Genomic DNA, 12564 nt, shown 5'->3' on the forward strand with positions numbered 1-12564 from the left:
GCTCAAAAGCATCGCCTCTCTCGACTCCCACCACCCAAATTTCAGGCTACACCACGACCGATTGATGACCAACCCTTCCATGCCACTGACATCTGGAACTCTCATCTCCCGTAGTCACTGACAGGTGGGAACATTTTTTAGTGGGAGCCAGATGTCAGAGATAAAGGGCGGTTAGGAGTGCGACGTCCCGGTATTGCGGTCCCGTGCTCCGCGCTTGCGGTCACCGGGCGTCACCGCGGGGTCCGATATAAAAATCGGCCTCCGGCCCCGCGACCCCATTTGGTTAGGTAGTTCCTGTCCCCTGCGTCTTCGTCTCACCACCCCACCACCAGCTCGCCGGGAACTCTCGCCGGAGCCCGTTTCCGGCGAACTCCGGCGAGCCCTCTCGGACGCGGAGCGGGAGGAGGCGGGGGCACCTCTGGGAATGCAGGGCAGCGGACAGAGCTGGGTCGTCGTTGCTGCTGCTGCTGTTGCATTCCTCTAGGGTTAGGTAGCTGTTGTAGCTTTCTCCATTTTTCTCCTCCTCCCTCTCGCCGCGTGAGGGGGGTCCCTGTCGCCGCCGTCACATTGGGCTGCGGGGGCTTTGTTTGGGCGGCGTGATCCGCCGTCTTCGAGCTCCGAGGGGCGGTCGCGACTCATGGGAGCATCTGTCCCGCCTGTCACTGCAACTTGCAAATTCGTGCGGAGTTTTTGGCTCTGAAGAGGTTGAGGTGGCTGCGGGCGCCGATCTGGTGAGGCCTTGCTTGTTTTGTGCTATTTTGTGTTTGGTTTTGCTCAGAGAAGACTGAATTGTGGGAGATTTAGTTGCTTGGTGTGATCCGAGCTTGAATTTTGGGGGTAATTTGGTTTGGGCTGTGCGGATTTTTCGATTTATTTTCATTGTTTCTTTGATCACAAGATACTTGCTTGTTTTGGAGCTGTAGAGCCCGAGACGCATTGAATTCCACATCTCGTATGCTGTTTTGTTGGGAAACTAAACATTTTTGCATAGAAGTTCGTCAGATTCCCTCACCGATTTGTCAAATCTGGTGGTTCTGATTCGGAACGTTTGACCTTGGAAGCTTACAAGCAAGCACTAAATTCCACATTTTTTTTTGCTTCCTCTTGGGGTAGTTCGAATTTCCGCGCACGATATTACGCTGATTGTGCATCTTTGGTCTCCAAGAAGTGCATGATTTCGGGAAAAAAACAATTTTACTTTGATCCGACCAAATTGAGCTACCAGAGGTGTTGGCAGGTCTTGTACCTAACATGTTCTATGTTTTGGCTTCTGCAGGATGCCATCTCAGGTCATGGATCAGAGGCACCAATTGTCCCAGTACAGGAATCCCATCGTGACAGCTTCCTCCTTCAGCGATGAGCTTCTCCTCCCCACAGAGGTAACCCCCACACACTTTGAAGCTGTTGCTCAAGTTCTTGCTTCAACAAGTTTATTGTTGGTACGGTTCATGGTCGGGAATGAATTAATTTTTCTCATAATGGTCATCTAAATTTGCAGAGGCAAATTGGATTTTGGAAGCCGGAATCCATACCCCATAACATGGGTGAGCACTGGGTTCGATTTTGTTCATGTTGAATTAGGTTTTGTTTGTCATTTTTTTTGTATTAGAATTAGGATGTCTTGTAGCCATAAAATGTTTCACTTTGTTGGGGCACTGAAGGAGTCCCATTTTTGTGCATGCTATCAAACCTGAGGATTGAGGCTTTTCCTTGTAGGTTAAAGTACATTTTCCTCTATAGTGAGGTCAACAGTTTATGCTTTTTGAGGTCAAGGAGTCTATTTGCAAAGTTTTCTAGACAAAGGAATTTACAGATTATCCTGTCTTAGGCAGTTGATTGCTGCAAGTTCTTTCTACTTGTTGGTGCTAGTGTACCGCTTTTCCTTGCGATGATGATTGATGCATTATCTGGTTTTTGATGACATGATCTCTTTTCAAATCTAGTTGCTTCTTATTGTTACCAGGAAGCAAGTCGGTTGCATCGTCTCCACTGGAAAAGCCTCAACCAATTGGGACCAAGATAGCAGGTCGACTAGAGCTTATTCAACAATATGATCCGAAGGATCAGAAAACTGCATACAGTCTCGAGCACAAGCCGTTCGGTCAAGAGAGGCATGCAAACCTGCCACCATCTCCTTGGAGACCTCAGCAAAATCCTAGTTCCCAATCTGCTTCATCCTTAAAGGCGACACCTTTACTATTTCGTGATGAGAGAAGGACTACTACAAATGAGGTCTACAACGAGAATGGGCTTTTCTCGAGCTCGCTTTCTGACATTTTTGACAAGAAACGTGAGCCATTATTTTTATCATTTTCCATTTACTTCATTAGAATTCTTGGTTCGACCGCGCAATGAATCATGACCTTAAGAAATATCCACTCTATAGTAATTGTGCTGAGTTCTTTATCTTCACTTCTATCTTTACTCCTATACGAACACTCCCTCCGTTTGCGTTTACGGCCTCTCTTGAAAAATGGTATAACCAAGGCACAGTAAAAAGATAGAATAAATGTAGATTTAATGTTGAAGAACACTGGTAACAAGATGAAACATCGATATCAAAGCAAAACACTAGTACCAAAGCAAAAATGGCAAAAACAGTGATTTTTTAGAGATAGGCCTTTCATATACTTGTCGAGGGAGTAATAAATATGTCAATCTATTTATCTTCATTTTCATCACTTCCTGACATGCTATATTTAATGATTCTCTTGCACAAAGAGAAATGGTATATAATTAGGTATATAATTAGAAGGGAGCATACAAGTGAATATGGGGGTTAGAAAGTGAATGACTTCTGCTTGTTTTGGCAAGAATCTTGCTTCTATCCTGGGACCTAAAAATTAATTCACTTAGTTTGGTACCGTGGTCTATCTGTTACCCTTGTATGTTCTTGTACAAAGATGAAACAGTAAACACTCTGGTTCAGTCACTACTCCATTTGCAGCATATTATTTCTATTAATTGCTGATCATATGGTTTTATCTGTCACCTTGCAGTGAGATTAACAACCAATAATGCTCTTGTCGGAAAGCCAATTCAAAAGGTTGATCTAAACCATGTCGATGATGAGCCGTTTGAGTTGACTGAGGAAATTGAGGCCCAAATTATTGGAAATCTGCTTCCTGATGACGACGAACTGTTATCAGGTGTTCTCGATGAAGTTGGGTACGCAGCCCATACTAACAATGGGGAGGATGTTGATGATGATATATTCTACACTGGAGGCGGGATGGAACTCGAAACTGATGAAAGTAAAAAGTTGCAAGAACTTACCGGTGGAGCTAACGACGGATTTGGTTTTTTGAATGGTGCATTGAATGGTGAACATCCACATGGGGAACACCCTTCCAGAACCCTTTTTGTTCGGAACATTAATAGCAATGTTGAGGACTCTGAATTGAAGCTCATATTTGAGGTATGTTACCTTTTCCATCTTCCTGTTCAACTCATCATTCTGGTACATCAGATTTGATTGCTGAAATCCATTTACTCTTTCCTCGCAGCATTATGGAGATATCCGCACCCTTTACACTGCATGCAAACATCGAGGTTTTGTGATGATATCTTACTATGACATAAGGTCTGCACGAAATGCTATGAGGGCACTTCAAAACAAGCCTCTCAGACGTAGAAAACTTGACATACATTACTCCATTCCCAAGGTAACCATCACTTCGCTGGTCGTCACTCCAACCCAAATGCTTTCTTCTGTTTTCTTGGCTTGATTTTAGATTACATCAATTGTGCCTTTGATATCTACGATTTTAGTAAACATGGTTTTAAGTAGTTAGCTTGGCTGTGCTATAGCTCCGCCATAGCTTTTTTGGACCTGAAACGTTAAGCAACAGACTGATGTTTCACTATGAAGCAACTAGAGCTATAGCTCTAAATAGCTCCGCTGTTTGCCATGAGCTTGTAGCTAGCGATAGCTCCCACTACGCAGAAGCAAATTTATCTCAAAATAGTATGGTAATTTTGAAATACAATTCATGAGAAGTCCAAAATACAGAAATTATAAGATTAAATTTGGATAAAACATATCAAGGAACTTCATCTTTCACTTTTTATATACTCCAGCATCCATATTTCTTAGTCACTAATTAAGTACTTTACGTGATAAAGAAAACTGTGTAATAGTTATTTTTTTCAACATTTATTTAATATTTTCTTTACGCTATAATTATTTGTAAGACTTATCTTTTAAATTGCTATAACTATAGCTTCCATGATAGCTAATGATAATTCTCAATTGATTTTCATCGACCTGGCTGCTAAGCCACGCTAACCGCCATTTAAAATCTGAGCTAATTATGGCCTTCTGCTATTTTGGGCATTTCGTAAATTTTTAGTGCTACTTTGGCTAGTTTTGGAGTTCACTTATTGTTCTAAGGACATGGATTAGTAGAATAAGTTACTATAGTTATCTAACTTATTTGAATGGGACTTCTATTACGGTGTATTTAATAATTGTTCTTTTACAGGAAGCACTGTTGTAAATTCCTTTCACGATAGCTAGCAATAGGCTGATAGCTGTAGCTGGGACCTTACTGCAAAGCCGCAGGAAACGATTTAATACCTTATTAATAAACATGATGCTAGCAGTTTTCTTTTTAGTTTAAACTGGTTTTTTATTTCTTAAGTTATAGGCCTCAAGCATATGTGCAAAAGTAGAGCACAAGTTTTGCATGCTAATTGACCCTTTTTCCATAGGACAATCCTTCGGAGAAGGACGTTAACCAGGGAACTCTTGTTGTGTTTAATGTTGATCCATCTGTAACAAATGACGATCTTCGTCGGATATTTGGTGGCTATGGTGAAATCAAGGAGGTATGGTCTTACATTAGCTAACTACTGCTGTAACTAGGACTATAACATGGTGAAGTTTTTAACTGCAGATTCGTGATACTACACAAAAGGGTCATCACAAAATAATTGAATTTTATGATATCAGAGGAGCCGAAAGTGCATTACGTGCTTTAAATCGGAATGATATCGCAGGCAAGAAAATCAAATTGGAGAGCAGCCATCTGGGTGGTACTAGACGGTGAGTTACTCGACCTTCATGTTTATTCCAGGTTGAGGTGTGGAAGCAAGAATAACTTAGTTGAATGCAATAGCCTGGAAGTTGAACATGTTGGTAAAATAGCAGTTCTCTTTTTCAGTAGGGCTCTCCTGTTTCCAAATCAGCACTTCTCACTGGTGCACCGATCTAACATATATCCTAATTCTTTTTTATGTTTGAATCTTTAACCATGAGAAATGAATATATTGATCGTACGATAGCTTTGAAAATGGTTTTGTTTCTTTGTACGACAGCTTGATGCAGCATCTGTCTCCAGAATTAGGGCAGGAAGAGTTTGGTGTATACAAACTGGGGAGTCCAAGCACAAGTAGCCCTTCAATGGCTTCTTTTGGTACGTTATTTATTTTTTATTCAACAAATGTTTTTCTAGCAGTTGCATTTCCTAACCTGAATGACATTTTGCAAGGTTCATCTAATTTGGCAACACTCACCTCCACTGGCTTTGAAAATGGGAGTATGGGTATGCTTTCTGGAATTCAGACATCAATGAGCTCATTCAGGGATGCATCATTTCCAGGCCTATCCTCTACCATACCACAAAGTTTATCCTCTCCCGTTGGAATTACATCTGGTGTAAATAAGGCTACCCTTGGTGAGCTTAGCCACTCACTTGGTCGGATGAATGGGCACATGAATTATGGTTTCCAAGGCATGGGTGGATTAACTAATGGTAGCCCTTACAACACCATGACACCAATTGGCGTTGATAGTAATTCAAGAGTAGCTGAAGCGGTGGACAGCAGGCACCTCCATAAAGTGGGCTCTGGTAACCACAATGGACATCCATTTGATCGTGCTGAAGGAGGTAAATTTGGATATCATAATCTGCCTTGTTTGTTAATTCTGTTCTTGTCCAGTCCATATCATTCATCTCTCTTAGTTCCAGCTAATGAGTACAGATATGATTTGATAAAGATAGCAATACTGTTAGGTTTATTAGAATTGTGAAAAAGATTGCAAGTATGAAGCATTCTGAATCTAGACCAAGTAATATCTGTTATTTAATTTATAATTGCTTTTCTGGCATTATTTCATTTACAGCTCCTGGGTTTTCAAGAAGTGGAAGCCTCCCTCTCCGTGGTCAACATTTAATGTGGAACAATTCAAATAACTTCCATCATCACCCCAATTCTCCTGTGCTGTGGCCAAACCCAAACCCGGCATCATTTGTAAATAATGTTCCATCTCGACCGCCTGCACAAATGCATGGATTACCAAGAGCACCAGCACACATGCTTGAGAATGCCCCTCCCATGCATCATCACCATGTTGGATCTGCACCAGCAATCAATCCGTCAGTTTGGGATAGGCGGCATGGGTATGCAGGAGATTTGACAGAAGCACAAAGTTTCCATCCTGGTAGTGTTGGGAGCATAGGGTTTCCTGGTAGTCCTCAGCTTCACTCAGTGGAGCTTAATAACATATTTTCCCCAAATGGAGGAAGTTGTATGGATCCAGCTGTGTCTCCTGCACAGATAGGCGCACCTTCTCCTCAGCAGAGGGGTATGTTCCATGGAAGGAACCCTATGGTACCACATCCATTGTTTGATTCACCTGGTGAGCGGATGAGGAACCGAAGAAATGACACAAGTGCTAATCAGTCCGATAATAAAAGGCAATATGAGCTTGATGTTGACTGTATTCTGCGTGGTGAAGACTCTCGGACTACACTGATGATAAAGAATATCCCAAACAAGTATGTCTACAAAACCTACTGATTTATAGCTACCGTTTGTTTATGAAATCCCTTTTTATGTTCTTTTATTGTCTTTTTTTTTACTTTCTGCTTGCCTTGGGATTCCAGGTACACCTCAAAGATGCTTTTAACTGCTATTGATGAAAATCATAAAGGAACTTATGATTTTATTTACCTGCCTATTGACTTCAAGGTGATCTAAGTTTATTTTATTTTTCTGCAAAAAATGCCTAATATTCCTGGAGTCTATCCTAACTGTATGACTACTTTTCACTTTTCCAGAATAAATGCAATGTTGGCTATGCTTTTATCAATATGACCAATCCTCAGCACATCGTTCCGTTTTATCAGGTGAGACAGTGGGTGATAATATCAGATTGTGAAATGATTGTCACATCAAGGCAATAATGATTAATTTTATCTTATGGTTCTACATGCATATTAACTTTAACATCAGTTCATATCAAATGTGAAATATCAGCAACATACCTTGATGCTTCTGTTCCATTTGCAGACTTTCAATGGTAAAAAGTGGGAAAAATTTAACAGTGAGAAGGTAGCATCACTTGCTTATGCCAGAATTCAAGGGAAACTAGCTCTGATTGCTCATTTCCAGAACTCCAGTTTGATGAATGAGGACAAGCGCTGCCGCCCCATCCTCTTCCATTCAAATGGCCCTAATGCAGGGGATCAGGTCTGCCTTCTTTAATTTACTTTACCTTTTATGTCATTTTGATGGATTTAGTTGCCCCGGTCCACAGCAAACTTTTCTTTTCTTTAAGCTTTATGGTAGTTAAACACACACATTAGTCCTGCTCAAAGGAGAAAGGCAAGACATTGCTACGCATAAGTTCTAGAACTTGTATCCTTTTCCCAAAAAGGTTACTTGTCATTCTAAGATGTTGCTAGCAAATAGCAATGCTTCTAAACAGGATTAACATTTTATCTTCTTGTCATGTCTTCCAGGAACCATTCCCTATGGGTGCAAACATCCGAGCCAGGTCAGGGAGAGCTCGGACTTCCTCTGGCGAAGAAAACCACCAAGAAATCTCATCAACCTTGGCCAGTTGTGACACTTCTTCCAACGGAGCTGACACTTCAGGCCCCACCAAGGACACCGAGTAATCCAATTGCTTCGCACTTGATCGCTAACCATAAGACCCAAGACTATAACTTCTGCAACCCCATTTCCAGTTCCCAGTTCCCTTTTCCCTTTTTCGTTTTGGTTTCTTTGGTATGCCCCCTGATCTGTATTTATTAACTTTGATGATGCGGGCCACCAAAGATTTTTGCTAGATTGCTGCAAAATTTTGTCCCTGATGGGAAGCATGGAGACACACAGAGAGAGGGTGGTTCCAGTTTCCTTTGTACCTACCAGTATGCATATTAACTGAAGGCTCAGAAAGGTAAAGAAAGAGGCGCAGGGCGAGCTTCCAGATTTTGGTCACTGTAAGAATCTATTAACCCCAAGTTGTACAGCAGTAACCGTGCTGAGGGGAGAGAGCAAAGGAGACATTTACATCAGTTTTTAGTGGTGATGTGTGGAGCGGAAGCCTGGTCTGCAATTTCTTTTGTAACCTCTTCTGGTGTCTTCTGTGTTCCATTTTGAGTTGAGGGCTCCTCTTAAGTTGTGTGCGGAGAAGTTCGATTTTGTCACCGGACAGGGCACTTGTGCCCCAATCCTGCTGGTCTTGTAACTTCTCACCGTCTTTGCTAAGTTCATATGTACATCTTCACCCTCCATATAGTATAAGTTTGTGTGCTCTGTTTATGCCCTGATCACCACGGTATGTCAACGTGCTTTTTTTTAGGGAAGACAGTAAGGCAAAATGACTACTGCAAATATATTAATATGAAAAAAATGTACAGACGGACGTGATCTGCTCTGCTATCTAAATGCATCAATCCATAAATGCTGGCATACGAGCTCATCCGGTTCCTCAACGCCGGAGCATTCGGCACCGGCAGAGACGGCCACGTGCTTCCCGTGTCCACGACGCGGGCGGTCAACACGCTGCGCCAGGGGACCAGGGCTACTCCGGCTGTCCGGCATCCACTTGGAGACGATCGCTGCGCTGCTCAACGCTAACGTGACTCTCTGCCTGCCGCTCCGGCCTCCGGGGCATCATCACGGCGTCCGGCGATCTCGTCCCTCTCTCCTACATCGGGGCATCATCACGGCTGTCCGGCTCTGGCTCGGCCGGCAGATCGAGGTCATCGGATCCGCGCCGCCACAAAGTCCATCGAGCGCGCGATCAACGACGTTTCCCGCGGCAAGGCGGTCCACGGCGGCAACTTCCAGGGCACAAGCCCCATCGGCGTGTCCATGGACAACACGAGGCTCGGCGTCGCGGCGATCGGCAATTAGCTCATGTTCGCGCAGTTCTCGGAGGTGGTGAACGACTGCTACAGCAACGGCCTGCCGTCCAACCCCTCCGGCGGGCGCAACCCGAGCCTGGACTACGGCTTCAAGGGCGCCGAGATCGCCATGGCGTCCTACTTCTCGGAGCTCCAGTAGTTCCTGGGGAACCCGGTCACCTACCATGTCCAGAGCGCGGAGCAGCACAACCAGGACGTGAACTCCCTCGGCCTCCTCTCGGCGAGGAAGACCCGCCGAGGCCATCGACATACTGAAGCTTATGTCCTCGTCGTTCCTGGTCGCCATCGACCTGCGGCACCTGGAGGAGAACGTCAAGAGCGTGACGTGGAGACCTCGGTGGTCGCCAAGGGGCAAGGACGGCGTACTTGACCGGCGGTCGCCCGGCGAGGAGGTGGACAAGTTGTTCGTCGCCATGAACGAGGGCAAGCACATCGACGCACTGCTTGAGTTGCCTCAAGCCAATCCGCTGATCGATCAAGGAGGCCTGCGCGTGCATGTGCTAAGCTGATGGATGGATGATACCCTTGTTTCATTTATTTTTCTTCTTCTAGACATTGATTTCTGCAAAAAAAAAATCTGCTCGTGTAAGTGAAACGATATCATTGAGTAATAGACGGTATAATTTTTATCAGAAATGTCCAATCACAGAAACTAAACATCGAATGTTTTCATCCTTGACTCCTTGTATGCCAACTGATCAACCAATCAATTGGCACCTGCACTCTGCGTAAAGTGTCAACAAAAGTTCAGCACACATGAATATGATCACTAGAGAATCAGACAGCATTTCAAACAACGATAGCACTCGACATTGTCGCACTTTTCAGACAAGGGGGCAACTATTGATCAATCCATTGGCACCAGGCCACCGAGTAATGGGTTTGTACAAGTATACAGACCTACCTGCTTCATCAGTGTATGCCTAATTCTCTACCACCTAACTCTGCAACGTTTACATCCGTAGGCAGCAGAGCCCAACTCAACATTAACCTAGCAAAATCTGCTGTCTGCATTCATGGGGATCCATTGGCTTTAACTCTGATACGGACGCCGGTAGATGATGTCATAATGGTTGCCCGTGAATAGATGGTGTCAAAACTGACCATCAGAATGTGTCAGAAACATGAATTAGGATGAAGCGAGGGAAAGATAAATTGAAGGTGGTTTTCTCACTGTCTTCCATTCTTGCTGAAGAACTTGAGAAATTTCTGCTTACGGTAGCTGAAAATGAGGCATGCTAAGTAAGAGAGGTGGAAGCATTCGGCCGCAACACTTTACTGGAATTGCAGAAAATGAAATGTATGAATAACCATAATACCATTAGTCAAAACCGAGAGTTCCAAAATAGCACTCGAAAAACTGAACTTGCCACAATATCATTGTAGTTTTGGTTTTTTATGCCAAAATACCATCCGGCACTAACTGAGACTAACACCCACACAAGAAGATATGCATGCCCTTACCCCTCTGAATCTGAACGCAACTCTCTCATTTCCAATCAGTTCAACATCTTCTATAGAGTGGTAGTCTGAGTGTTTGTGTTGTCAACTTGCTGGTCAAGTTGATATTTTTCCCTGGAGCTTTTTCTCAATCTCTGTAGTTTGTACTGGGTGAATTTGTTTCTTGTTCTCCTTCTATTTGAAAAGGCAGCACAACTGCTAGGTTCGTCAAAAAAACATCTTCTAAACAAGATTTCAGCAAAAAGATCCACTGCCAAGCGGCATTTGACAGATTCAGCAGCCGATAGGAAAAAAAATCTGATAGCTATTCAGCAGCAGAGAGCAATCAGCAGCAATTTTCAGTAGAATTTCAGAGCCAAGGAGCGGATCAACGGAGTGACGACAGAGCAGAAGCGGAGAGGGCGAGCGGGGCGGGCAGGGAGCTCGCGAGCAGGGGAGAGGATGGAGCAGACCGGTGCCCCGCGTCGGGCATGGCCGCGACGGGCTCGTGGGCGGCGAAGGGAGCCCCAGGTCGGGCTAGGCCGCGATGGCCGCGTCACTCGTGAGCGGCGGAGAGAGCCCGTGTCGGGCCTGGCCGCGACGGACTCGGCGGCGACGAAGGGCCGCGCGAGGAATGAAGGAAGAGCCGGAGAGGTCAGGCGTGGGAGGGATTCGGAGGGGAGTGAAGGCAGCTGCTGCGACGAGCCATCGCCGTGCCGGCTGGTCCGTCGCCATGCTTGGTCGGGAGAAGCGGACGGAAGTGGAAAGAGACGGCCTCGTGACGTATAGGTTTAGATGAGGGTAGTTTTGGCATCCCGAGAAAAACTGACAACTTTAATTAATGTTGATCCTTTGACAACTAACGGCAGTGGCAATCTAGCATCAAAAACCTTAACGGTAGTTGTATTTTGGCAAGTCTGGTTTATCTGATGCTATTTTAGAACTCTTGGTTTGGTTTTGACTAGTGGTATTGTGTTAATTCTTATTTGGTAAACATTGCATACAGCTGCCATTTTGCACCTAGAAAGGACTTTGGCTGGAAAATTAAGCCGAGGGTTTTGTTGACTTGGTCGTTGTCGAGTAATGTAGGATTCATGGCTAAACACATAAAAGAGATTTATTTTAATCTGTATCACAATTGATTTTGAACTAATTGTGAAGGCCACCACCATGTCTTGTGTGGACTGAGGTGTCAGTATCTTCTGATATTAGGAATCAAACGACCTTTATTAACAGGTCAGGGACTCATCTTTTGGGTACGACTAATTGGCGGTTGATTTTGACCAAAAGTATTTTCCATTTTTTTAAGGATAGTTATGTATTAAGACTCGATTAAAATCTGGTTACAATCACGCATGAATATCCACCTCCACGCAGGGAGGAACAAATCCATGCAACACATCACTACACAACTCTCTACGGATATATTGGGCGAGTTTGTGAGAGCCACACAAAGATGTTCTCTCCTTTCACTTTTTTATACACTTGAATTTTTTGACTTAGAACAAAATTAAGACTTGTTATATTTAGAAACGAAGAGAACTTTCAAAAAACTAAGTTTGAACTTTCCAAAAAGAAGGAATTAAATTTCATGGTAATGCAAATTTTTTTTCTGAATCACAATATCAACTTTCAGAAACTTCAAATGAACGTCCAGAAGTCATGATGCCAACCCCCATACAATTTTGAAGAACGGACTTTCAACAATCTGAGAAGGAACTTTTCAAGATACGTATCATGTGCTTTTCTATAAAAATTTGGAGAACCTTTGAGAACTCATGAACAAAATTCCAACAATGGTAAAATACAACTCAAATGATGCAAACAGGGCTTCTAATTTATGTATTTGCTGCCACAGAAAAAGTACAACACAGTAAAATAAACAGTGGGAAGGAGCAGGAGTGACCGAAGAAGTGGAGAACAAATCAATGGACCTATTAAAAATCGATATGATCATGCCACC

General features: G+C 43.6%; 1 protein-coding gene and 1 long non-coding RNA gene across 2 annotated transcripts; one reads left to right on the forward strand and one right to left on the reverse strand.

The window, feature by feature from the left end:
* Positions 1 to 269: 269 nt before the first annotated feature.
* LOC100834524 (protein MEI2-like 4) lies at positions 270 to 8562 on the forward strand. The gene is made up of 15 exons (XM_003574989.4): positions 270 to 731; positions 1277 to 1379; positions 1499 to 1544; positions 1964 to 2290; positions 3000 to 3418; positions 3507 to 3665; positions 4714 to 4830; positions 4899 to 5047; positions 5320 to 5417; positions 5493 to 5891; positions 6128 to 6782; positions 6891 to 6975; positions 7065 to 7133; positions 7297 to 7476; positions 7749 to 8562. The coding sequence occupies exons 2-15, from the start codon at positions 1278 to 1280 to the stop codon at positions 7905 to 7907; spliced, it is 2964 nt and encodes a 987-aa protein (XP_003575037.1). The 5' UTR covers positions 270 to 731; position 1277; the 3' UTR covers positions 7908 to 8562.
* A 40-nt stretch (positions 8563 to 8602) lies between these two features.
* LOC112271781 lies at positions 8603 to 11377 on the reverse strand. The gene is made up of 2 exons (XR_002965185.1): positions 9528 to 11377; positions 8603 to 9460 (listed from the first exon to the last, which is right to left on the reverse strand). It is a non-coding gene; the product is annotated as an uncharacterized LOC112271781 (long non-coding RNA).
* Positions 11378 to 12564: the final 1187 nt, after the last annotated feature.

Source organism: Brachypodium distachyon, chromosome 3 (genome assembly GCF_000005505.3).
Source record: "Brachypodium distachyon strain Bd21 chromosome 3, Brachypodium_distachyon_v3.0, whole genome shotgun sequence".
Taxonomy (NCBI): domain Eukaryota; kingdom Viridiplantae; phylum Streptophyta; class Magnoliopsida; order Poales; family Poaceae; genus Brachypodium; species Brachypodium distachyon.